Below are 21584 nucleotides of genomic sequence, written 5' to 3' on the forward strand. Positions count from 1 at the left end.
GTGGTTTCACCAGGAGGAAGTTGACAGTTCAACTTCAAACAAGGTGGCAGTGACGCAGGCCCACTCTGCCTGCTTCTCCGTTCCACCTCTGCTCATGCCCCCTCCCTCCCAGAGAGCGAGACACTGAGCCAGACACCTTTCCAGGCTGACTACCAAGCTCACTGAGGCTGAGGCAGCAGAAGGCCACATCCATGGACTCCCACCAAGTGCTGCTGGCTGCTGCGTACCTGCTGGGAATCCTGGGTGAGTCTCTGCCAGGTTCCGCCAGACAGGATACCTGAGCACCGTGGGGTACAGGGAGGAGACCTCAGTTCCTCCCAGGTCAGACTCTGGGCCCATGTGCAATATCGGGGAGGTTTAGGGCCAGAGCCCAGGTCAACTTCCCAGGTGCAGCTAGGCTCTGCTTGCCCAGCCTGATTCTCTGTATTGTTGGGCTACAAGTCAGGGCATTTAGTTCACAGCCTATGCAGCCACCCGCTGCAGTGTGCCGCCCATGCCTGGTCTTTATTTGGTCACCTCCAGGGAGGGAGAAAGCTGGGGTTGAGGATGCTCGGGTGGAACGGCTCCTTCACAAGGATGCGGAAGAGCGGATGCCAAGCTCCAACAGCTGCCCTGGGTCCGTCCTAAAGAAGTCCCCAACTCCTGAATCTTGCCCTAGACCCAAGGCTCTGACAGTGGCCATCAGTGGCATCAGGAGAGGGGAGGTTGGCTCGACTAGCCAGAGGTGTGCTGTGGGAGTTAGGCCTCGAGGCCCAAGCCCTGGGCTCTCAGTTTGATCATGAGATCTTCCCATACACAGAAGGCGGCTATGTCGGAGTAGGGGTATAAAGAGGTATAAATAAAGAGGTGTGGCAGGGAGAGGGCTGCTGGATGCCAGGTGTGGCAGGGAGGAAGAGATGGCGTTCTATTTTGCAGAGAAGGGGCTGAGGCCGCAGATACCCAGTCTTCACCTACAACTGCTAATGAGTGAGTGTGGGGATGTGTAAGTTTGAATGGTAGTGTGTGTGTGTGTGTGTGTATGTGTGTGTGTGTGTGTTTTAGAGAGCGTGCACACATTTTTAATGTGTATATATATGAGAACTGTATGTGTACTCTCTTGGATACTACATGTTTTAGAGAGAGCATGTACACATTTTTAATGTGTGCATGTATGAGAACTGTATTGTACTCTCCTGGCTACTACATGGCTTCTTCATCCATGTTACCATGCCTTGGATGCCCATGCAAACATCCCTTGTCCATATTACAACAAGAGGTACAAAGCGCCTTCTTGACAAGCCTTGACTCACTTCCTGGACACTACCAGAACATTGCTGTGGCCTCTTTGGTCCCTAGAATCCCAAAAGCCAAGCCTTTACCCCCACACAAGCCAGTCCTCCCCTGTAGCCTCATTCCCACACACAGGGAGGCAAGACCCACCCAGGACCCCCACTGGGCATGGAATGAGCTCCTGAGAAGACTAACAGGTACCCCAGCCTCACAGAACCCAGAGTCCAGGAGCGAACCGTAGCAGCAGCATCTGGAGGTTGGGGAAGACATGGTCCCTGTGTGCAATTAGAACTTATAGGTAGGAAGCAATCCCATGGTGCTGGGGGCAAGCGGAGAAGACTCACAGCTCACAATTTTATTTTTATTTTTATGGTTTTAGGTTGGACCCAGGGCCTTACATGCTAAGCAAGCTAACACTGAGCAACATCCTGCCAGTTTTTACTTTAAAAAATGTTTTTAGACATTTATTTGTGTGTGTGCATGTGAGTGTGCGTGCGTGCATGTGTGTGTGTGTGTGTGTGTGCCCGTGCGTGCACTTGTGCCACTGGGTCAAAGGATACCTTGCAAGCATCAGTTCTCTCCTTCTGCCATGTGGTCCCAAAGACGGAACTTGGCTCATCAGTCTTGCCAGAGAGCGCCTTTATCCACTTAGCCATCTTGTTGGCCCTCAGTTTTTTGAGGTAGGTTCTCCATACAATGACCAGCTGGCCTTGAACTCACTCCACATCCCAGCAGTGCCTTGAACTTACAATTCCCCTGCCTCAGTTTCCCCAGGAGCTAGAATTAAGGGCCTGTACTACCAGGCCTGACTTTCACGAAATCCTTTTGAAGCCATTTTTTTTTCTGTAAGCTTCTAAATCATACAGGATGTGGGCCCAGCACCCCATTTTCTACTGAGGGAACACTGAGACCCAGGAGTGACAAGCCCAAGGTGGAGTAGATGGTAGGCAGCATGGAGAGCCTGGCCCGACACGCTGCCCTCACACAGCTCCACTGCCTCCACAGGAGAAATAGTTCCCCGAAGCCATTCCCACACGTCAGAGCATGGCTATTGGAGAGGCCTCCATCAGCAGGCACACAGAGGTCAAGGCACAAGGCCTGAGAAACGAAGACGGGTACAGCCTGGCTACATTGGAGTATCAGTCCCACGCTGCCCCCTTACAATTTTTCTGAGCCCCAATCATTGAAGTGGCTTGGAGACATGGCTCAGGCACTGCACAGCCCGACTGACCGTACAGTGACTCCAAAACCCAATTTGAGTTCCACTCTGTCGCTTTTGGCTGGGTGACCATGGGCTGGTTTGGTAAGCCTCCTCCACTGTAGTCAGAAGCAGTAGCAGTACCGTACGGTTAAACGAATTGACTCTCGGCAGGTCTAGCCTGCACGTAGTGGAGATAGCGCACAATAGACATCAGAGTCATCCAGAAGCAAGGCCAGGCAGGATAGAGTCGGGAGGGGTCTTATCAGGTGCTCGCCACACCGCAGATCTTCTCCCCCGTTCTTCATGAACATGTTCACTCACTCACTCACTCATTTATCTACAAATCTGTTTTGAGCATCTCTTAGATACTCAGTTCTTTACAGCAGCGGGAGCCAAGGCAGACGCCCCAGCCCGTGGCCTGCCCAGCTCAGAGGAGACCTGTCTGGAAGCCTAGGCACAAGAGAGGGCCCCTCACTCAGCGTAGAGACCTGGCTGTGCAGGCACAGGACCTTTTGAAGAGGATGACATGACCTCTGCCACCCTGAGACACAAGTGATAAGAAGAACCAGCTAGGCAGAGAAAGGAGGGAAGAGCGGCTAGGTAGAGGTAAAGGCCATGGGGAAAGAAGAGCCTTAGGGGCTGGGTATGTGTTAGCCAGGAGCAGGCTGCTAGCTGCTGTCCCGGGATACACAGCCGAGGATGTCTTGGGCTCTAAGCACAAAGGATCAGAATTCTGACTGATTCTGGAAGCCAGGGGATGGTACTAGTCCCGTGGTCACTCGGCATGGCTCCATCAAGAGGTCAGATGATCTCCTAGAGTGACCAGGACAAGAATTCAGTCTGACAGCGAGGAACATCGATTCTCTGTGTTTATGTGTCTGCAGGTGCATGTGTGCAGTTGGTGTGCAGGGCAGGGAAGGAGGATCTAATTTTCTTTCTTTTTAGTCACCCAGAGTGACAAGAACTTTTCTGGCCCTTGGTCTCCTCATCTATAACACAGGGCTAAGCTGGGCATGGTGGTAATCCCAGACCTCAGGAGACCGAGACAGAAAGATCACAAGATCCAGGACAGCCTGGGTTACACAGTGAGTAACTTGTCTCAAAAACCAAGAAACAGAACAGAGCACCAGAAGCCCATAGCTGTGCTTCAAAGGATAATAGCGGTAGTTTCCGCGGGATTCACTCAGAATCAAACACTGGTTGAGTACCTACTGTGTGCTGGGGATACATAGAGAACAAAGAGACAAGATCTCTACCCCGGTGGGTCTGAGACAAAGAGAGAATATCTGTGGGTGCTAGAAGGTCATTCATGGGTTGGCAATAGATAAGGGAGGTCTTACAGAAAGAGAAGATGTTCACAGACAGGCAAGGGAAGTGAGCAAGCCTGCACTGGGTGGGCCTGGGGGATCCAGCAGAGGGCCTTTGGCTCGGTAGGTCCAATGGAGGGAATGAGAGAAGGAGACCACGGAGCCTCCTGGAGGACAAGCTTCCATCCTATAGGTAGGAGAACAGAACTGTCTCTCTAGACTATGAGGCCTCATCCTGATCTCTAGCCAGATGTGCTCCAGAATCCAGAAGCTTTCCAAATGTTGACACCTCATTTTATATGAGCTATGAGCTTCTCATATTCTTGAAGAGGTCTGGGGGCAGCGCTGGGTCACAGAACACATGCCCACTTCTGCAGTGACACCTAGGCTATAGGGGACCCACAGGAACCCCACATGCTGTGTCAGATGGTGGGTGTGAGGTACAGTACTGCTTACCTCCAGCTAAGTATGTGACTCTGGCCAAGTCATCTTCCTATCGGAACTTTGGTTTTCCCAAATGTGGGAAATTGAATGTGGAGGCAAACCCAGTCCATTTATATAGGGCTGTTATGGCAAGATCAGACTGCAGCGCTGAGCTTTGAAATATGTGAAGGTCAGCACACCTGCAGTCTCAGCACTGGAGCGAGGAAGGCAAGAGGATCAAGGAGTTTCAAAGCCATCCTCTGAGACATAATGAGGCCTAGGCTAACCTGGGCTACATAAACCACCTCTCTCTCTCACACACACAAAAAGAAGGGGGAGGTTGTCAGGGGCAAGCAAAATGGTGAGATTATTGCCTCAATCTAAACCCACTGCCCTTTGTACATGTCCATCTCCCAAGCTGCTCCCGGAAGGGCAGGGATAGGGGTGGTGTGTGCACACTGGTCATAGCAAAAGGCATCAGCTATAACCAAAGGTTTCATTGGGTACTCTACCCGAGACCCCAAATCCTGGCTCTCTCTCTGACCTCTATTTCCAGAAAACTTTGACAGTCTCAAGTGAGGGACAACCCCACTGATAAATGTTTGTTTTGGCTTGGTATTCCAGAAAAGTGAGTTTTAGCTGGGTATAGCGGAGCACACTTTTAATCCCAGCACTCAGGAGGCAGAGACAAGCAGATCTCTGAGTTCAAGGCCAATCTACTCTACAAATCAAGTTCCAGGACAGCCAGGGGCTACACAGAGAGAAAAAAAAACCCTGTCTCAGAAGAAAGAAAAAGAAACTGGGGGGGGGGGGGCAAAGACAGGGAGAGGGAGAGAGAGAGAGAGAGAGAGAGAGAGAGAGAGAGAGAGAAGAGAATAGTGAGGACCATCCCCCATCACTTTCATGTAACTTCGAAATCAAGTGGCCTCTTTACCCCATACACAGTGATCCCCTGATTTCTATGGAGCAAGATAGTAGCATCTTCATTTGAGGCTTTAGGTTTAGGCAAGAAATGGGTCTTCATGAGAGAAGATCGCTGGCAAGGGGCCTACCACTATTGTTATTGCCAAGATTTCAGCCCCTCCCTCTGACCCCTGGTGCCTACCAGATGCTAAACCAGTATCTCCAGGTTGCAAACGTCAGGCAGGACCTCTGGACGGGTCAGAGGCAGAGGACCGAGTTTAGTTTTGCCGCCAGCTGCCGAGAGGTTCTGTCCTGCAGAGTACTTTACAGGGTAGCCCTGCGAACTGTGACAGCCTGGCCACCAGTAAGAGATCCATTTCACAGGGCCATGAACATGTGTTAGCCATTCCAAAATCCAGAAAATACTTAAAATTCCTGGCAAACAGATCTTTACAAGACGACAACTTGAAGTCCTGGGAGGCTATTTATAATCCGGATGCATCCCATTCAGGGCGGGAATGTGTGTGTCTCACTGGAGACAGCATCATGTGCCTCACCCAGGGCTCGGGAGACACAGGGAGAAGGCAGAACCCTCGGTTCCAGCAAATGAAAAGACAAAAGTAGAGACTGTTGGCCGAGGCCCTGGTGATGGCGTCACAGCCCATGGCCTGATTTCAAAACCATCTGAAGCTTCATCAGATTTATTTTAAAAGCAAAGTCTTAAAAGTTGCACCCTTCCCCCTCCCACCCCAGAAAAAAGAAAGAAGAAAAGAAAACCGTTAAGCATTGCCCGGAGCTAATAAAACTCACTATTGGGGAGATGCAGCCTGTGGATGCAGCACAAAAAACCACAGCGAGCATCACAGGCTTGCTCAGGGCAGAAGGAAGGGGGGAGACACCTCAGAGCAGCTCTCGGGGATTCCTCTGACCCTTTCTGAGCCCTGTCAGCTTTGGCAGGCTCAAAATTATTGGATTTAATCAATGGAGACAAGAGACTGGGCTAGGAACAGTGACTTCTTTTGCCAAGGTCTTTGTCTGGACTTGCTCAGTTCAAGCCCTACACTGTGGGAGCTTGCAGGATGTTGGCCAGGGAAGAAAAAGCCGTGGAATCCTTAGGTGTTGTTCCAGCAGCTTGGAGGAGAGGTGCGGGTGGCAGAGGGTGAGATGGGGTAATGCTTCCATGCAGTCTCTAGGGTCTCTGAGCAGAGTCCTGGGTTGGGGTTGGCTACAGGAGTTTCAGAGGGAACTGGGCAGGGGTAAAGTGTGGCTCCAGAAGAGGTCAGGGAGATGCTGAGCACAGCTTGCGGGGCTCAGGCCTAGGAACGTGTTCGTGGGTTCCTGTGAGAGTGGCAGATGAATGGAAATGGATTGTGGACAAAAGAAAAAAAAAGCCTGAGTGTCTTTGGACAGGCAAAGAAGCAGCATGCCGCGAGTCTTGCTCTGCCAGACACCTTTAAGACTCGTTAGAAACACAGGCTGGAGACTATGTACCGTTAGGCCAAGAGAAAAGTGAAGGATTATGGAACTGAACTTTATCACGTTATAGACCAGTGAGCAGAGCCCAGAGAGCTGCCAACATCACACAGCAGATTCAGTGCTATGTCTAGCCGTGGTACATTTTGCTTATCTTGACTGCTTGAAACACGCAGGAATTGATGTAACAGAGCACAGCAGACAGTTTGGCCTAGGGGAAGAGCCCAGCCTCTTGGCCACTAGCTGTATGGGCAAAATATTCACCTCTCTTAGTTTCCTCTACCAAACAGGAACCAAACCTAATCATACCTATCAAATGGCATAGTGGACAGAATCGAGAGATTCAAGCGAAAAATTCCCAGAAGACTGAAAACTAAAAATGCTGATGACCGAAGTGATGATGACGGTGATGGTGGCAGAGATGAGGGTAGTAGTAATGGTAGGAGTGGTCAAGTGACGGTGGTGGCAGCAGTGATAGAGATAATGTGATAACAACGGCGATAGTGATGGTGATGATGGTGCAGACGGGAACAGTGAGGATAATGGCAGTAGTGATAATAGTGATGCTGGCAGAGACGGAGGTGGCCATGGGAGTAATGGTGACAGCACTGATGGTGATGCTAATGGTAGTTACATGACGACAGTGGTCATGGTAATAGTGAGGGTGATGGAGAGAGAAGGGGAAACATGGTTCATGTGAGGACCAAACAGAATGAGCCATGCCCTGGAATGCATAGCTACCTTCTCTTAACAAATTGCTTTCCTTATTATCGGTGTGTGTGTGTGTGTGTGTGTGTGTGTGTGTGTGTGTGTGTGTGTGCGTGCACGTGCGCGCGTGCCACAAAGGTCAGAAGACAACTTTTGGGCATCAGTTCTCCTTTGACCTTATTGAGGCGACATCTCTCATTTCTGCTGCTGCACTGTGAACTCCAGGCGAGCTGGACCCTAAGTTGCTGAGCAATTCTGTGTCTGCTGTTCTTGCCGTGGTTGTGCTGGGATTGCAGATGAGCGTCAGCTCACCCAACTTCGTACTCAAGTCACCAGGCTTGCTTAACCACCCCTTTTACCTTGCTTTCCTTCTTAGGACAGCGGCTGGTGTCCGCTCTTCAGACTTTCCTAAAGGAAATTTTCTGAGCAGGACCAATGCTGTCTGTGTGGTGTCTAGCCGTGGAGCCTGGGGTCCTCAAACCCAGTCCTGCCCAGGGGTTTCTAAGTCTGGCTGCTCAGGGTCAGGAGCTCAAGCTTGGTAGTCTCTGAATGGGAGTGGCTGCTGAGTAGCTGAGAGCTAGCCAGAGGCCACTACAACCTAGACCCTGACTATCTCTAGCCAAGTGTCTGATATTCAGAATGAGTGCAGCAGATTAAGAGCCCTGTGGCCTGCCCTCCACGCTTCCGAGGCAAACCCTCTGAATCTTCCCACGGGGAAAGCTCTCCAGAGGTCTGGGGCCACACCTGCCCCACCCAAACAGCAGTAACCCCATTTATGAGCACTGAGATGGGCTTGGGAGGCGCTAGGCTAAGCTCTTCACATAGAGGGGTACAGCTCCATCTCTCAGCATAATCTCCACACTGTGGATGGGGGAACTGAGGTTTTAAGGGTTAAGATAGGAGACCCTGCTTCCCATGTGCACAGGCAGAAACAACAGAGCAGACCCTCAAACCCAGAGCACCTCTAGGACTGAAAATCAGCCCTGCGTCACACAGGAGCAAAGGGCAGACCTAAGTGTCTCCTTTTCCCATAGCCAACACTTTAAGCACCTCAACCCTCGTGATTTTGCCAAGTGAGTGGTCCTCTAATGGTGGCTTTCCCAGTCCCCATGGGGGAGCCAGAACCAGAAAGAAAGAGGACTGAGAGAGAGGTCAGAGGTGAGAAAGAGCAAAGGGTTCCTGCTTTCTCTCTTGCCCTGTAGCTAGGCTTCTTGCCCACATCTCCCTGAGGCCCAACTGGATCTGCCTGTCTCCAGCTCCCCAGAATTAAGATTAGGATCACAAGGGCATGCCCAATGTCTGGTGTTTACACATGGGCTCTGGGGTTGAACAAACCCTCGTGCTTGCAAGACAAACTCTTTCCTGACCGAGCCATGTCCGCAGCGTTGCTGTCCCCAAAGCAGTTCACACCCTCCCAATGCCGGCGTGTTGTGCTGTCCTGTATTCTGCTCCATTTCCTTTTTAAGAAAGGAATGCTTACATCATTATAAAGGGACAGAGTGAGAAGTCCCTGGGGGCGATGGAGCTGGCGTGTTTCTTGATGGGGGTGGAGGTCATGCATGTGGTACGTGAATCAATTCTACTTGTGTATCCATTGAGAAAATAAATGTTTAAAAGAGAAAATCAATGGCTGCAGCCCACAAAATGGATTCCATAACCACTTCGGGTTCTAAGCTACAGCATGACAATCCCTGCCGTAGACTCTCCTCGGCAGCGGGGTGAAGGCACAGCCAGTCAGGGCCACTGCAGGCCCTTGGAGCAGAGGGAAAGGGAGGGGTTCATGTTTTGACCTCCTTCTCTCCTTTCCACAGTTGCTTTTTGCCATGGTCAGTCCCGACTGGATGACTCAGGTAAGGAAGACCGTGAGAAGTGGGATGGGGAGAGAGCCAGGCAGCAGCTTCACGGGCTACAGGAAGATCTGCCTATTCAAAACCTGCCTCCTCCATCACTATGAACCCCATCTCTTGCGAACACAGAGACATCAGCATACTAGTACATGTTCGGGTGGCACCCTTTGTGGCCATAAAGCACCACGTGAATGCTAGCTAGCGTGCCCCCCACCCTAGTCTGTGGGCAGGAAGCATACCCACCCACAAATGTGCCTCGCAAAGTCTTGTTTCCTCTCTGGTCCTCCGTGGTCATGGACACTTCAGATAGGCTGTGGGAAAAGCTGTGTTAGGTTGCACTACTACTCGGGTTGAGTATGGGCTTACCATGCTCAAGGCTGTGAGTTCCAGCCCCAGTGCATAACAACAAACCAAAGGGCAGTGTGTCTGCCTCTCACCTACACATCCTCTACACACCTGTCATCCCTAGATTATTTAGAATCCTAACCTCGTGCAAAACTGTGTTCAGGGAACACTGACAAGAAAGGCATGAATGAATCCAGGACAGACAGGTTTGACTGCATGTGCGTGTGCGTGTGCGTGTGTGTGTGTGTGTGTGTGTGTGTGTGTCGGGAGCAGGGGGTGCTTTTCCTCACACTGTCCATATTTGAGACAGGGTTGGTTCCCTAGTGGCCTAGAGCTTAGCAGGCTAAGATGGCCAGTGAGTCTCGGGTATGCCTGCCTCTGCCTCCACACTGCTGTGATTACAAGGGCATGCCACCATGTCTAGATTTTTTTTTTTCATTCTGGAGACCACTGGTCATCTTGCATGCAAGGTAAGCATTGTACACATTGAACCGTCTCCCCAGACTGTCTTTTTTTTTTTTTTTTTTTGAGATAGGGTTTCTCAATTTAACAGTCCTAGCTGTCCTGGAACTAGCTCTTATAGACCAAGCTAGTCTCAAACTCACGGAGATCCGCCTGCCTCTGCCTCCCAAGTACTGGGATTAAAAGAATGTGCCACCACTGCCCAGTCTTTTTTCATTTTTGATCTTTACTTGGTTGAAGCCACAGATACTGTGTCCTCTGTCTCTCTCTGTCCCTGTATCTGCCCATGTCTCTCTCTGTGTACAAAGAGATTCTGGGAAGATATGTTTAGATGTTTACAAGCATAAGAAAAAGTAGAGCCTGGCAGTGGTGGTGCACACCTTTAATCCTAGAATTTGGGGGTGGGGGGCAGAGGCAGATGGATCTCTTGAGTTCAAGGCTAGCCTGGTCTACATAGTCAGTTTCAGGACAGCCAGGGCTACACAGAGACTCTCTCTCTCTCTCTCTCTCTCTCTCTCTCTCTCACACACACACACACACACACAAAGTCCAAACCAAACACACACTCCACCACTAAGCTACACCTCCAGTCCCATCACCCCTTTTGGGGAGGCAGCTTGTTTGCGTGTTTATTTGTGTGTTTGATTGTTTGTTTGAAAGCTATGTGACCCAGATTGGCCTCAAACTTACCAAGAATGACTTTGAACCCTGATCCTCTGTCTTTCACCTCCTGGGTGCTGGGACGACAGACGTGTGCCACCTTGCCTGGCCCTAGACATTTTACACGAGGAACACAAGCATCTGTGGATTCTAACACCGAACGGTCCTCGGAGCACTTTCCACGGGTGCCGAGGGTCACCTTTAGATGTCATCTGTTCTCTCCCATCATGGAGCTTTATAAAGTAACAAAGTCAAAAGCCTGCCTATAACCTAAGAATTTCACTGTAAGGTATTAACTCAAGGGAAATGGAAACACAACCCCACATGCTGACCTGCACATGTCAATTCATCAGCAGTTTGATTCACAGCCAACAGAACAATCCATAAGATACATAGGAAAGAAATGGGGGAAGATTCACACAATGAAATATTATTATTCACACAACCCAAAGACGTAAATTACTGATCCACACCAGAACACACGTAAGCCTCAAATATATGTAGAGGACAAGAGACCCTAGCAAATGATGCTCTATGGTTCACTTCAATTATGTGACCCTGAAGATTAATCTTTCACGGCAGAAATCAGGGCAGTCCTTGCCTGAGGCCGGAGCCAGGGAAATGAACCAGCTGTTGGGGAGCAAGCAGGCAGTGTCCAGATGATGGACAGACGCTGCATCTGGGTCACAGGGTGGCTGTGTGCTTGCATATGCTTGTCAGTTCTCACAGAACAGAACCCTTAAAATGAGTGTGCTCCACTGCATGAAAACTGTGCCTCCATAAAATCGATGTTTGATGTTTTGTTTCATGAGACAGAATCTCCTGCACCCTGGGCTGTCCTCAGACTCACCATGTAGTTGAGAATGACCTTGAATTCCTATTTCTCCTGCCTCCACCAGCCAAGTGCTGGAATTACAGACATGCACCAGCACACCCAGCTAATACAATTAATTTTAAATGTTAAAACAGAAGATGCTGGGAGAAAGAGCTGGGAAGATGGCTCAGTCTAGTAAAGTGCCTGCACATAAGGACCTGAGTTCAATTCCCAGAGCCCACATTAGAAGGGAAGAAAAAACCAGGACACTGTAATCCTTGCTAGGCAGGAAGAGATGGAAAACTCCCAGGGCTTGCTGGCCAGCAGACCTGGTTAAATTGTTAAGTCCAGCTCCTAGTGAGATGCCATGTCTCACAAAACAAGATGGACAACTAGCTCCTGAGGAACAACATTTCTGATCCCTGACACACATGTACACATACACACACACACACACACACAAAACCACATCAGGCCACACTTCAGGCCTACTGAAACTGAATTTCCAAGATTGGTTGGATTTTGTTGGACAGAAAGTGCCGAGAACATCTTGTCCACAGCCCCAGGGTTCCCTTCAGCTCAGCAATCTGAGCCACAACATAGGGCCAACATAGCACCCTGCCTGAGTTTCTGGAAGCCTCTGTGGTGCTCTAAAAGGGGGAAACTCAGAAGGGGAAGCAAGAGCTGAGCCCCTGAGGAGAGCTCTTCCTCCACCACCTGACAAACCTACTACTTCTTTGACCCGCCCTCCAGGTCTCCAGGTGACACTAAGTGGCCTCAACTCCAAGTGTCAGGGTAAACTGGAGGTTCACATGGAAGGCCTGTGGAGGACTGTGTGCAGTTTCAGTTGGAGCTGGAAGCAGGACCTCTGGAGAAATCCCCATCAAGTCTCTGGAGTGTGCCAGCAGCTGGGATGTGGCGACCCCTTGGTCCTCGGCCACTTCTCTTTATTGAACAGATCCCAGCACCAGATCCTCTGCCACGGACCCCTGGGGTCTTTCTCCAACTGCAGCAAAAACTCACCAGCCAGGTGCCTTCCACTGACCCTGATCTGCCAAGGTGTGTGATGCTGTGTGGCACCCTGGGCTGAGGCCTGGGAGGGTAATGGGATGAAGAGGGCTTCCCAGGGTACAGTGCCCTGGCTATAGACAGGAGAGAGGACTGGGTAAGAGGTAAGTCAGAAGGTGCTGCAACTGGCTGGCAAGACTGAAAAGCAGGATCTGACAAATGCCAGCCTTGTCCTTTGGGTCTCCATTTTTCTGTCTGGGATATGTGGGACTGCCAACTCTCAGGGAGTTGAAAGGCAGAACCAGGGAGCGGGGGCAAGTCAGCTTACCAACAAGTGGTACTAAGGTCACAAGCCCTGTGTTGTCACATTGCCAGCACTCCAGGTCCCCCCACCTTATTCTCTCCACTCCCCACTTCCCACCCTTGTCTGTGTGTTTCATTGCAGAGCCCCTAAGGATGACACCTCCACCCACAACTGCTCCACCCACCACCATGCCGGAGCCCACAGGTAAGAAGGTTCTTGGGCCTCATGGAAGGCAGGACAGGGAAGGGACTGAAAGAGACAATAAAGACCCAAGGACCCGGTATGACATAGCCATTGCACCCTTGAACTCACAGGAGCTGTGGTTAGCTGAACAAGATTAGGTTGTCAACACTCCTTGATGGAGGGAGGAGGTATCCATGAGACCTCACTCCTCCCTTAAGAAGCATAAGCAGTTAATGGGGGGGGGGGCATTTTCTTCAGTGCTGTGGCCACTGGTAAGGTACCCATGTCCCTATAAATGGCCCTAATTAAATTCACTGAGTCACCAAAACAAACAACAACCAAGAGGCCCAGTTACATCTAAATCCCAGTGGGAAAGATTCAGGGGTGTCCTATGCAATGTTTGGGACCCTCACCTCCCAAGTATCTGTGTGTTGGTGCTCAGCAGCAAGGCATTCTGAAAAATCATTCAAACTCTGCCATGCTTTTCCCCTTCCAGCTCCTCCCAGACTGCAGCTGGTGCCGGGATACAAGGGCCTGAGGTGCGCGGGTGTGGTGGAATTCTACAATGGCAGCAGAGGTGGCACCATCCTCTATGAGGCCAAGGACAGGCCGCTGGGCCTGGGGAACCTTATCTGTAATGCTCTGCAGTGTGGATCTTTCTTGACACATCTGTCGGGGCCAGAGGCAGCAGGAACGCCAGCTCCTGGAGAGCCGAAGGGCCCCAAGCCCTTGCCAGTTCGATGGGAGGCGCAGAATGCGAGCTGTGCCTCGCTGGAGCAGTGCTTCCAGAAAACGACGCCCCAGGAGGGCAGCCGGGCACTCTCGGTCATCTGTTCCGGTGAGCTGGAAACTCAGCACAAGCTATTGGGCCATCTGTTGCCTTAGAGTGGGGATGTGGGGTCCCCTGGTAGATGTTCAGATTTTATGAGAGGCCTGAGAGGGATGAAAGAGAAGTTGAAGCCTGAGCCCATGGCCTCCTCTAAAAGATAGGACAAGTTAGATGAGGGGAGTCTCAAGCATCTACAAAACAACCCCTGCCAGCCCAAAGGAGCTACCATTCGGAGAAGTGGAGTCAGCTGGGATCCTAGCAGGAAGAGGAAACAAGGTTTTGGGAGTGAGGCTTAGGAAAGGCCTGGGGGGCAACTGGAGAGGTGGCCTTTACCAATTGGGAGCTTTCAAATCTCTAGAAAGGAGGCTGGAGGAATGGTAAGGTATGGGAGGTCCCTAATGTCCGGCTCAGAGCGCAGCTACAGAGGAGGCAGCTACAGAGGCAGCAGCTACAGAGGATGCTCTTCCTGGGTCCTGAGCGATAAGAGATGGGGCAGTGCTGGTGTAGTTGAAGTGGGGAGAGAGGGAACGCTGACCTGTGGGACTTCGATGGGGTCAAATCAGGATTGGGGACAGACCAGAAGAAACCACAGTTCACAGCAAGGCAGAATAACCCCCACGCCAGGGAAGGGGTGGGTCCATGTCACCAGAAGTGCCTGCTGCATTCTGTGTTCTGTCCCTAACAGACTGCTTGGTGTTGGCATCCTTCAGTTTTCATCCCCACCTTGGGAGGTGGGAACTACTGTTACTCTCTTTTTCCAAGGCTTCCTCCCAGTATCACAGAGCACTAGCTGAGATCTGCCCTCCAGCAGGGTCAATCCAGAGCCTATTTTCTAAGCCTGAACCACTCAAGGTGAGGTCCTAGACGGGCACCATCCATGCCACCTGGAGAGAATCTTAGCACTCCTCACGCATCCAGCAAGAGCCAGTTCAGCAGATCCTCAGGATTCTTGCCCAAATATAGGATGCGTGGCTCTGAACTATAAGGAATACGCAGGACAGCCTACTCCTCTGGACAGCTGATACAAATTGGTCTAAGAAGCAGAAGCAGCCCCCAAGGTTCTCTGACCAGAATGAGAGGCCCATGGCAGACTCCAGTCCCGCCCACCCCTCAGCTATGAGCTCTTGAGCTCTCATGCAGGCTACAACCTGCAAAAGCTGTGCCCAGGGTCTTGCTTTGAAGTTTCTTCTAAATACAAGATTCACTAGGGCTTTGAAGGTGGATGTTGCCATGGAAACTAGCCTAAGCTGTTGAGCTCACTATTGACTTTAAACCAAGCACAGTTGTTTCTGCCACAGATTCCCAAGCATCACCCCGGTTAGCAGGCATGAATACACTAGGTACTTGGCCTCATTGCCAAAAACCTAATCAACAGGATTCAGGGCCCCAGGCAGTAAAACTTTTGGGTTCTGTCCCACCCGTGGAGTGTACTAGCGCCTCCTCGTTCCCAGGTCTCACTTTCCTCCTTCTAAAAAGCTCTCCCTCTTCCTAAGGAACAGCAAGAGAGTAAGAAGGCCTGGCCACCCTGTCAGCTTCTTTGCCACTGCTGTCTTGAGGAGGCTGCCACCACTTGCCCAGAGCTCCTGGGGACCAGAGCTTGCTCAGGGGAATGGCTGAGGAGGATACTAGGAGGGCTCTTAAAAAGGACAGCATCTTCCCTGGAGTGCTCATCACTGCCAGGGCCCCCAGGTCAGCCTGCACCTCATCATCACTTCCCCTCTGCAGGTTTCCAGCCCAAGGTTCAGAGCCGCCTGGTGGGAGGCAGCAGCGTGTGTGAGGGCATCGCTGAAGTGCGCCAGGGATCACAGTGGGCTGCTCTGTGTGACAGTTCTATGGCCAGGGGTCGGGTGCGGTGGGAGGAGCTGTGTCAAGAGCAGCAGTGCGGCAACCTCCTCTCCTTCCGTGCGCTGGATGCTGACAGGACCACCCCTGGGCTCATCTGTACCCAGGAGAAGCTGTCTCGGTGTTACCAGCTTCAGAAAAGGAACACCTGCAAGAGGGTGTTCGTCACATGTGAGTTGACTGCAGCCCTTGGCGGGTGGAGAACAGTTAGAGGCTTCTCCTCCAGGACCTGGTCAGGGAGCACATCTCTAGAGGACAGATCTGAAAGGCAGATAAAAGGTCCTGGAAAGGGAACAGTAAATGGGGTTCTGGGAGCAACGATAAGTGGAACAGGCGAGGCCCAAGCAGATCACTGTCAGGCCCCTAGCAGAAGCCAGAACTCTTTCTTCCCTTCTAGCTCCTGTTCGCCAGGGTGCAAGCTAGAAAACCAGGGGATGGATGGGACATATTTACTACACAAGTGGCAATTGAATAATGGGTAAAAGAGAGACAGGTACATGGATGGGTAACATGAATGGGGGGGGGGTGGATGTATAAATGGATGGATGGGTCAGTGGATAGATGGATGGACAGACAGACAAATGAGTAGACAGATGACTGCATAAGTCATATGTTTGGTCATAACAGGAAAGATGGAAAGTTATCAGTCAATAACAAGAGTGGCAAACAGTAGCTTGATGGTCACTGAAGGCAATAAATGGTAGACAAATGTATGGGTACTAAAGACTCCTAGAGATGGCCGGAGAGACAGCTCCCCTCTGAACACACCGGTGGGTTGGTAGGAGGTGCCAAGGTACCAGGGAAATCCAGGCAGCTGCTGCCCTCTAAGTTGTTCCCCAGGGCTGGGACTGATTTAAGACTTCCCTTGTCCAGGCCAAGACCCAAACCCAGCAGGCCTGGCCGCAGGCACTGTGGCAAGCATCATCCTGACCCTTGTCCTCCTGGTGGTGCTGCTGGTCATGTGTGGGCCTCTGATCTACAAGAAGCTGGTGAAAAAATGTAAGTGCCAAACTCCAGCCTTTCTCCTTTACCACCCAGTTCTCCCTGCTGCCCAAGTATCAGAAAGTCAGGACAAATTGTACTCTCTGATTGGTCCTTATCTGGACTAGGCAAAATCCTACTGCAGTTGATAAAGGCCATGGTCACATATCAGTACAGCCTCTGATGTCACAAGATGTGACCCAAGTCCAACTCCATAGCTACCAGTGGCACTGATTGTGCTGCTGCCTCTATCTGAGCCTCAGTTTCCCCATTTACTAAGTGAACAGCTGCATACCTTATGAATGAGGGGGCTTGCCTCCCTGGCCTTGCAGACCTTAGAGAAACTGTCCAGAGGCAAAGGAGGATGAGTGAGAACAGAGGCATGCATGCAGTCTTGGGTCCCTTGCGCTAACCCACTGGGTTAGCAATTCTGGTTCTAAACAAACCCTGTGATCATTTCTGCCTGCACCCAGTGGCTCCAGTCTCCCTCCCTAGGCAGTTAGGAAATGAGGCAGAAGGCCCATAGCAGTGATACCCATCAGTCTTACCTTTAGGTCATCTGTGCCTTCCCTTCCCCCACCCCCTCCTTAATCATCACCTGGCCCTCATGAGCTTCCTGTCTGTTGCCCAGTCCGTCAGAAGAAACAGCGTCAGTGGATTGGCCCCACGGGAGTGAACCAGAACGGTAAGTGTTCCCAGAGGCGGGTCTCCCTCAGCCCTAGGACTTAGGCCACAGAAGTCAATCTGCTGAGCACACTGAACAGCAGTGGCTAGAGAACTCAGCTCTGCACCACATTTCACAAGGTGTGACTGTGGCCAACAGACGTACCCACACCACAGAAGGCTGAGGCTTCTTCTAGGGGCAGGCGGTTCTGTGCATTTTGCCTCTTGAGCCTCAGACACCATGGTATTTCTGCTCTCTTGACTTGTGGTTGACTTAAGCAGAGTCGGGGGCCCCCACGGCCTTCACCCTCTGGGCAGCCTTCCCCAACCTGATGACTGACAGATGCTCATGGGGATTATTTATTCCATGGTCAAGCAGGGTTAAGCAAGCCCGTGCACTGTTCTTTAGTTCAGAACTTACAAGAACCTTTTGTGTGGCTCCTCTTCAAAGTGGGAAGGCAGGACAAAGGACTGGTCAAGCCAGTTCTAAGCAGAGAACAACTTCAGAGGGCCAGTTTTAGAAGATACTGATTCTGCTAGCCCAAGTCCTCCCCTAACCTTCATTCTCTCCTTCCAGCCGTATTCGGGGCTACACTAACAGACAGAACATGCCCTCTATTCCTCTCCCCTTTCCATGTCCAGGCCCAAATCTCTCTAAAAGATTCTCTGTTTTGTTTGGTTTTAAGTACTATAAAGGCCTGCAGCTCCTGATGCACAGGAGCACGTACGTCTCCCTATCTCCCTGGCATCCATGTTCCAGCCGCCTGCTAGGTAAAAGCTTCATGATCCACTGAGCAACTGGAGGCTCTCTTGACCAATCAGACTGCTCTGACAGTCTGAGGCTGCCCCTGCTGGCATGAATCTCCCCAGAGAGAAAGAAAGGGTTGGAAAGTACTACCCTTCTCCCATGACCTCATGGAGCCAGGAAGCTAAGCTATGGGATCCTGCTCGGGAAGGACAGCACCTCGGTTCTAACAATGCCATGGCCTCCCGTGTCTGTTTAGTGTCTTTCCACCGCAGCCACACCGCAACTGTAAGGTCCCAGGTTGAGAACCCAACAGTCTCTCGTGTGGACAATGAATACAGTCAGCCTCCCAGGAACTCCCACCTGTCAGCTTACCCAGGTGAGCCACAGGGGGCTGCTGGGGGAGGAGGGAGCAGGCTAAGCGCTAACCTTGAAGTTTTGTGCTTGTCCAAAGAGGGAAAGGGAGGCTCCAGGGGGTAGAGGATGAAACTGCCTGCTTGACAGCTGGTTCCAGCAGGGTGGCGGCAGGAAGACAGCCTTCACAGGTCTCTGCTGTCCCTTGGAGACCTTGAAACATTCATCTAGAGAGAAGAATGCAGTTGGATAGATGCCATTAACCCCAGCCTTGCTGTGACCTAATGGGCCTGTTTGCCTGCAGGCCTTGAGGAACTGGATGATAAATGAGCCCCTAGGATCTCTCTGAGCCAGGACAGAGCCATTAAGTGGTCCACAGGAGCCTCCAATACTTGGCTTCTCACAGGCACTCACAATTAAGTCCCAGGGGGTCTGGAGTTTAGCATCATTAGCGAACACTTGGCCAGTCTGATCAAAACTGATACAGGGCTGTCACCGATTCAGAGAGCCTCTGTGATCTTGCAACCCACTCAGCTCCTGTAGCCTCCGGACTTCTTTAATCAGTCTGTTCTCTCTAGCTCTGGAAGGGGCCCTACACCGCTCTTCCACCCAGCCTGACAACTCCTCTGATAGCGACTATGACCTGCAAGTGGCTCAGAGACTGTAAAAGGTGAGTCTGCCCCTGCATGGTGCTTGGCACCCAGGACCTGCATAGGACCTGCATCCAGCCCTGGGGACCGAGCCTCTCCACTGTCCACAATAGCGCCTCCTAGCCTCTTGTTTCATATAAAGGGGAAGATTAAGCTAGGTCTGTCACCCCAACACTTCAGAGGCAGAGTCACAAGTCTGAGGTGAACCTAGTCTACATAGCTAGTTCTGGGCCAACCAGAGATCCACAGCAAGTCCCTGTCTCAAAAAACAAACAAGCAAGCAACCCCACACCCACCCCATACCATCCCACCCCACAATTTAGACAGTGGAGCCATCCGGGCAAACTGCAGAAGAATCAATCCTAAAGCCATCCTGGAAAGTTCCATCATGAAAAGGCACCGAGAAAGATACCTGAGAGAGCTGGGGTGAGAGCTGCCAGTATAGCAGAGACTTACAAGCAGGAAGACCTGAGTTCCACATCCAAAATCCATATTTAAAAACAACAATAACAACAAAAACAAGTGGCTGTCATGGTAGGCACTTTGCCATCCTAGCCATGGTGTGATGGGAGGTGGAGACAGGCAGCCCTGTTAAGTTTGCTGGCTGGCTATCTTAGCCTATGTGGCAAACTTTCAGGCCAATGGCAGACCCTGTCTCCAAAAGAAAGTAGAAGGTGCCTCCAGAGCAACACCCGATGTGGCCCTCTGAGCCCCACAGGCAAGTGCACACGTGTACTCCCATAACACACACACAAAGACCCTAAGGGCTCGTGACAGTGACACCCTTCAGACCCGCCGTGCCTCTAGCAGTGATAACTTCCAGGCACAGGACAGCAGCTTTCCCAAACTGAGCCCGAGGCAAGGATACACCCCTGCGTCACTGGTTCCCCTCCACGGAGCCCATGTTGGCCACGTTTATGCTCTGACTTGTGTCCTTTCACCTCACAGATCTCAGAACCAGCAACAAAAGGCCAAGTAGGTCCCTTCTGTCCTGAGGAAGAGTTTGCCACTTGGAGCACCACCCCTATTTCCACCTCAGCCAGCACTTGGACAGAGGCCAAGGTCCTTGGGAAAAGCTCCTGGGCCCTGCAGCGGCAGGCCACTTCCTATTTCCCCCTAGAGCCATGACAGCCTGGCTGCCAAGAGCCAACACTCAACAGAGCCTCGAATCAACCAATCCTTCCAAGCAAAGACTCCAGTATCCAGGGGGTTCCCACCCTCTGGGGAGCAGTGACCAGTGGGGTCAGCTTTCTCCTTGGCCTCGGAGGCCATGAAAGAATGACAAGGCAGCACAAACCTGTGTGGGAGTTTACTTCTCAAGTGTATTTTTAATATATTCTTTGTAAATAATGTTTTTTTTTCTATTTCCCAAGAACTTGAGTACTGCAGTCTGTTGTGTGCAGGGCCCTACCCTCCAGATCCTTCTCATGAGAGACTTATTGAGTCCTGTGTAGCCACCATAGTCTCAGGCTGCACACCTGAGCCAAAGAGACGCTTGTTTTCCCTCCTTCCACCTTCTCCAGCCCTCATCCAAACACATCTTCCCCTCCAGAGTGCAAGACTTGCTGGCTAGCAAGGCACTGGTACCCTGCCCCCACCAGAGCCCAGCATAAAGGAGCACCCAGCCAATCCTCAGTCACTAGACTTCTTATTCCTCACAACAGTTAGAAATCCCAGCTCGGATATTTTCAGCTAACCTTCAAACTGAGGAGTTGGAGAACATGGTTGGGTATGTTCCTAGGGCTTACGTAATTCCCTTCAACTAAGACATTCTCTAGAGGTTTCCTGACTACAGGCAAGGGAAGGCATCTACCTAGTAGCCCCCAGGTCTAACCCATGGATAGGTTGTCTCAGTCATGAAGCCTTCAGGCACACACGTATCAGTGATCCATCCACAGCAGACAACTCTGGGAAAGCAAAGAGGGGTCACTAGAAGACACTGGGAGGGGGACCAGGGAGCTAGGGGCACCTTCATTCAAGAACAGTCTGCTAAGTAATTTGCCCTTCCTACAACACCCCCTGCCCACCCAGGCTTCCGTTTGTTTTTTCTCATTTTAGCTAAGTTTGTATAGGCATGTCTTTGTGTGGAAATGTACAGGGTCGGATCCCCTGAAACTGGACGGTCACCTGATGCGAGTACTGGGAACTGCACTCTGCTCACTTGTAAGAGCGGTATACACTAGTAGTCAGCGTCATCTCTCCAGCCGTAGGCCTCTGTTCTAACAGGACAGTCACATATCTGCTAGGAACCCAGAAACGGGGTCTGCCACTTACCTGCTCACACAGAGTGGGAGGAAGGGGGGGCCATCAAAGGGAGCTATGAGGCTGTAACTAGAAAGAGGGATCCAAGGCGACCATTACCCCCCACCGGTGTCTTTCTTGTAAGAGCTCTTTAGTTTGCCTCCTAGTGGCACCAAAGCTTCCACAGCCTATTTTACAGGAAACACACACACCAAAAAGTTTAATAAAAAGGACTCTTTAGAAAACTGTTTGTGGGACTCAGAGATGATTCAGTCGGCAAAATGCTTGTCATGCAATCATGAGGATCAGAGTTCAGATCCCTAGCTCCCACACAAAAAGCTAGGCTCAGCAGCGAGCATCTCAAATCCCCAC

At 51.2% G+C, this 21584-nt stretch overlaps 1 protein-coding gene across 2 annotated transcripts; it reads left to right on the forward strand.

The window, feature by feature from the left end:
- Positions 1-103: 103 nt before the first annotated feature.
- On the forward strand, positions 104-20346 carry Cd5 (CD5 molecule). 2 transcript variants are annotated; one of them, XM_087908117.1, is made up of 11 exons: positions 104-243; positions 9096-9134; positions 12166-12471; positions 12866-12928; positions 13404-13745; positions 15462-15749; positions 16452-16577; positions 17191-17244; positions 18227-18346; positions 18900-18991; positions 19920-20346. In XM_087908117.1, exons 1-10 carry the CDS (start codon positions 192-194, stop codon positions 18986-18988), a joined length of 1479 nt encoding a protein of 492 aa, XP_087764243.1. In that variant the 5' UTR covers positions 104-191; the 3' UTR covers positions 18989-18991; positions 19920-20346. The 2 variants fall into 2 exon arrangements, with proteins under 2 accessions (XP_087764243.1, XP_087764244.1); XM_087908118.1 differs by lacking the exon at positions 9096-9134 and having other exon boundaries at positions 119-243.
- Positions 20347-21584: the final 1238 nt, after the last annotated feature.

Source organism: Myodes glareolus, chromosome 7, assembly GCF_982192425.1.
Source record: "Myodes glareolus chromosome 7, mMyoGla1.1, whole genome shotgun sequence".
Taxonomy (NCBI): Eukaryota; Metazoa; Chordata; class Mammalia; order Rodentia; family Cricetidae; genus Myodes; species Myodes glareolus.

What these genes read in the sequence shown, in the direction of transcription:
- Cd5 (XM_087908117.1), top strand. Translation starts at nt 192, where the DNA reads ATGGACTCCCACCAAGTGCTGCTGGCTGCTGCGTACCTGCTGGGAATC. An exon ending in CACCATGCCGGAGCCCACAG is followed by an intron (nt 12,929 to 13,403) that starts GTAAGAAGGTTC and finishes TTCCCCTTCCAG; the next exon opens with CTCCTCCCAGACTGCAGCTG. An exon ending in CCACCTGTCAGCTTACCCAG is followed by an intron (nt 18,347 to 18,899) that starts GTGAGCCACAGG and finishes TGTTCTCTCTAG; the next exon opens with CTCTGGAAGGGGCCCTACAC.